This window comes from Cyprinodon variegatus, unplaced genomic scaffold, assembly GCF_000732505.1.
Source record: "Cyprinodon variegatus isolate N-32 unplaced genomic scaffold, C_variegatus-1.0 Scaffold63, whole genome shotgun sequence".
In the NCBI taxonomy this organism is placed as follows: Eukaryota; Metazoa; Chordata; class Actinopteri; order Cyprinodontiformes; family Cyprinodontidae; genus Cyprinodon; species Cyprinodon variegatus.
Window position 1 is genome coordinate 1,802,028 of NW_015150516.1, and position 2,819 is coordinate 1,804,846.

Here is a 2,819-nt window from a genome sequence, read left to right on the forward strand (position 1 = left end):
ATTTTTCTACGTATTTCTAGCCTTTTTTGCAGTGCATCGATATGAATAGTCAGAACCTTCAGCTCTAAATCTAGGTCACAATCAGTTTTACCTTTTCTCCTCTGGGTCCAGGTCTACCAGGAGGACCAGGGGGGCCCTAAAATGACCCAAAAAAGAAATCTAGATTTATGCAATGTAATTAAACACACGATCGTCCCAATGTAGAAGATAGAAATCTCACAGGAAGACCAGGCATTCCATCTTGTCCAGGAAGTCCAGGAGGTCCAGGAGGCCCAGAGGCTATCGGACCGTCTGGTCCGAGGGCCACTGAAGTACCAGGGATGCCAGGAAGGCCAGGGGGACCTGGGGGGCCGGGGGGACCACGTGCAACCTGCAAGCAACATATCACGGTTTACATTTTAAACTTCTGTTGAATTCCTTTCTTTATGCTGAATACATACCCGGAAGTCTGGGAATCCTGATCCCTCCATGTCAGCAAATGTCTGTAATGACATCAGTCATGTTAGGTTTTTATATTCCCAATTAAAAATGGCTGAAAGACGTTCATCTGTTTAGCCTGTACGTACTGGACGATCACCAGTAGTAGGTCCTGGAGGTCCTGGGAGACCTGGGGGGCCTCTGGGTCCAGGTGAGCCTTCTCCAGGTTCACCCTGGAAGATTCAGAGACGATAAATTATTTCGATAAACAAACACTTGTCATATTTACAGCAATGCGTTCATTTGTTGCACCTTTTCGCCTTTTACACCAGGTATTCCAGGTGTTCCTGGAAGACCTCTTGATCCTGGAGGACCCTAAAAAGTTACAGAATTAGCTCCAGGTAGAAAAAAAACAGTTATTCTATAGAGAAAACGTCCTTTAAAAATACTTACAGTTTTTCCGTCCTCTCCTGGATCTCCCTAAAGAATAAAACTGGTCACTAAGTAACCAACCGTCTTTACTTTAATTAATCTGTTAATGATCTTTTGATCTTACAGGCTCTCCATCAGTTCCTGGAGGACCTTCCGCCCCATCGAGGCCTGGTGGTCCTGGTGGTCCAGGAGGACCAGCCACTTGCTGTACAACAGATCCGTCACCTAGACGGACAACCTCAGCCGCTGGTCCAGTAGGACCAGGAGGACCAGGCGGCCCCTGAGCGCCACGTTCACCCTTTCTTCCAGGGTATCCAATGCCAGACTCACCCTGTAAACAGGTACGGAGGATTTTAGAGCCAAGTTAAGTTGTACATCACTGCAGGTCCCACTGAAAGGATCACAGTTTCTTTCTTTCGAAATCAGTCCTAAAATCACCATCATCCAGTAAATCCTGCCTGAACTCTCTGCTCCATCCCTGAACCTTAGTGTCAGAGTCTTGGTTTGTTAGTTCCTGTTTTTCTTGGTTTTCCATTTGTTGTCCTCTGCTGCCCTCTTGTGTCCTCTTTCCCTTGCTCTGTTTTCTGTTCTACCCTCACCTGTTTTCAATTCCCTAGTTAGCCCTCTCTTTGTCTCTGTTCCCTTTAAAAGCCCTCCCTCTTCAGTCCCTGTTTGCTGGATCCTCGTCAATAGTTTGTCTGTTTTCCTCGTCTCTCCCAGGCTCCTAGAATTTTGGTTTACTCCTGATGTCTCCTTGGTTCTGGTGCGTTTGTTATTTTCTGTTGGATTTTGATTCCTGCCTCAGTACCTGTGAACCTTAATAAACCCACTTAAATTCACCTCTGCCTACTGGCCTCTGCATTTGGGTCCTCCAACCAACACCGTTTCATGACACTTAGCTTTGAAAACGAAGGTAGACTCCAGGTTCTTAGCAGTGTTCTCTAGTCTTTGCAACTTCACTGCTTCATTTCTCCTCATACCTTATTTCTTCCTTATTTACCTCACTCACTTATTCTTCCTTATTCACGCAACTTCTCCCTGTTCCTTCACAGTGAAGCCCACACATTAATAAACCGTCCCTACCTCACTCCTCACTCCTGTTTCACTATTCCTCACCATGCCCATCTTGTCATCCTCTAATATCATTCTGTAGATTAGGGGCATTGTACGAAATACCTGTCAATATTTGGGGGGGTCCCCATCTCCCGATTGTTGCGCAATACCAATCTAAATTTTCTCAATACGCAGTAGGCCTATAACATTTCAAAGTCAAAGTCAGCTTTAATGTCAATTCTTCAGATTCACCAGACATAGAAGGACGCGAGAGGATGTTTCTCATTCACCAACAGTGAAACAGATAAAGTGCACAGGCACAACAGATAAGATCAGTTCCTAACACTAAAATTTAAACATAAAATTTCACAATAAAATATAAAATGTACAATAATATAAAATAAACAATGCTTATGCTAGTGCAAAAAGCCAGATGGTAATGGCGGCAGAAAAATTATTATTATTATTATTACCAATTATGTAAGATATAGCATTTGTAGCAGTAACAGTGCAAAAGAACAGTAAATAAATATAGTATTATTAGTAGTGCAGGAGACAGTTTGACAGTGATTTTTTTTTTGAGGGGGGCTCAGCTTCCTGACAGCTTGGTGGATGAAGCTTTCTGTGAATCTGGTGGAGTGGGCAAGAGCCTGAATAGACAATCAGTCAATGAAAACACACACACACACAAAGACTGTCTGTCTGTCTGTCTCTCTCTTTCATGCACGCACATGTCCTGCTTTAATCCAGTTTCTGACGAATGGAAATGGGTCGAATTTGTCCAGAGGAGGTCCGTTGAGGTCCACAAACAGGACTGAAGACCTGCTGTCTTCACGCAATCTGTTCCGTGTTGCCCGTGTTAACTGCGGAAAAGCACATGGCTAATTTGCATACGCGAACAGGATTTGCTGGTTCCA

At 44.1% G+C, this 2,819-nt stretch overlaps 1 protein-coding gene across 5 annotated transcripts in view; it reads right to left on the minus strand.

Annotated features, from left to right (window-relative positions):
* col18a1 (collagen, type XVIII, alpha 1) overlaps nt 1–2,819 on the minus strand; it is a 68,262-nt gene that overhangs the window by 17,529 nt on the left and 47,914 nt on the right. For all 5 annotated transcript variants that reach the window (XM_015371695.1, XM_015371692.1, XM_015371693.1 and 2 more), the window contains exons 8-14: nt 974–1,180; nt 871–897; nt 730–792; nt 567–650; nt 441–482; nt 221–370; nt 92–136 (exon numbers count right to left, since the gene is read on the minus strand). In XM_015371695.1, the coding sequence (XP_015227181.1) occupies nt 92–136; nt 221–370; nt 441–482; nt 567–650; nt 730–792; nt 871–897; nt 974–1,180 (618 nt within the window). The remainder of the gene's footprint in view (nt 1–91; nt 137–220; nt 371–440; nt 483–566; nt 651–729; nt 793–870; nt 898–973; nt 1,181–2,819) is intronic.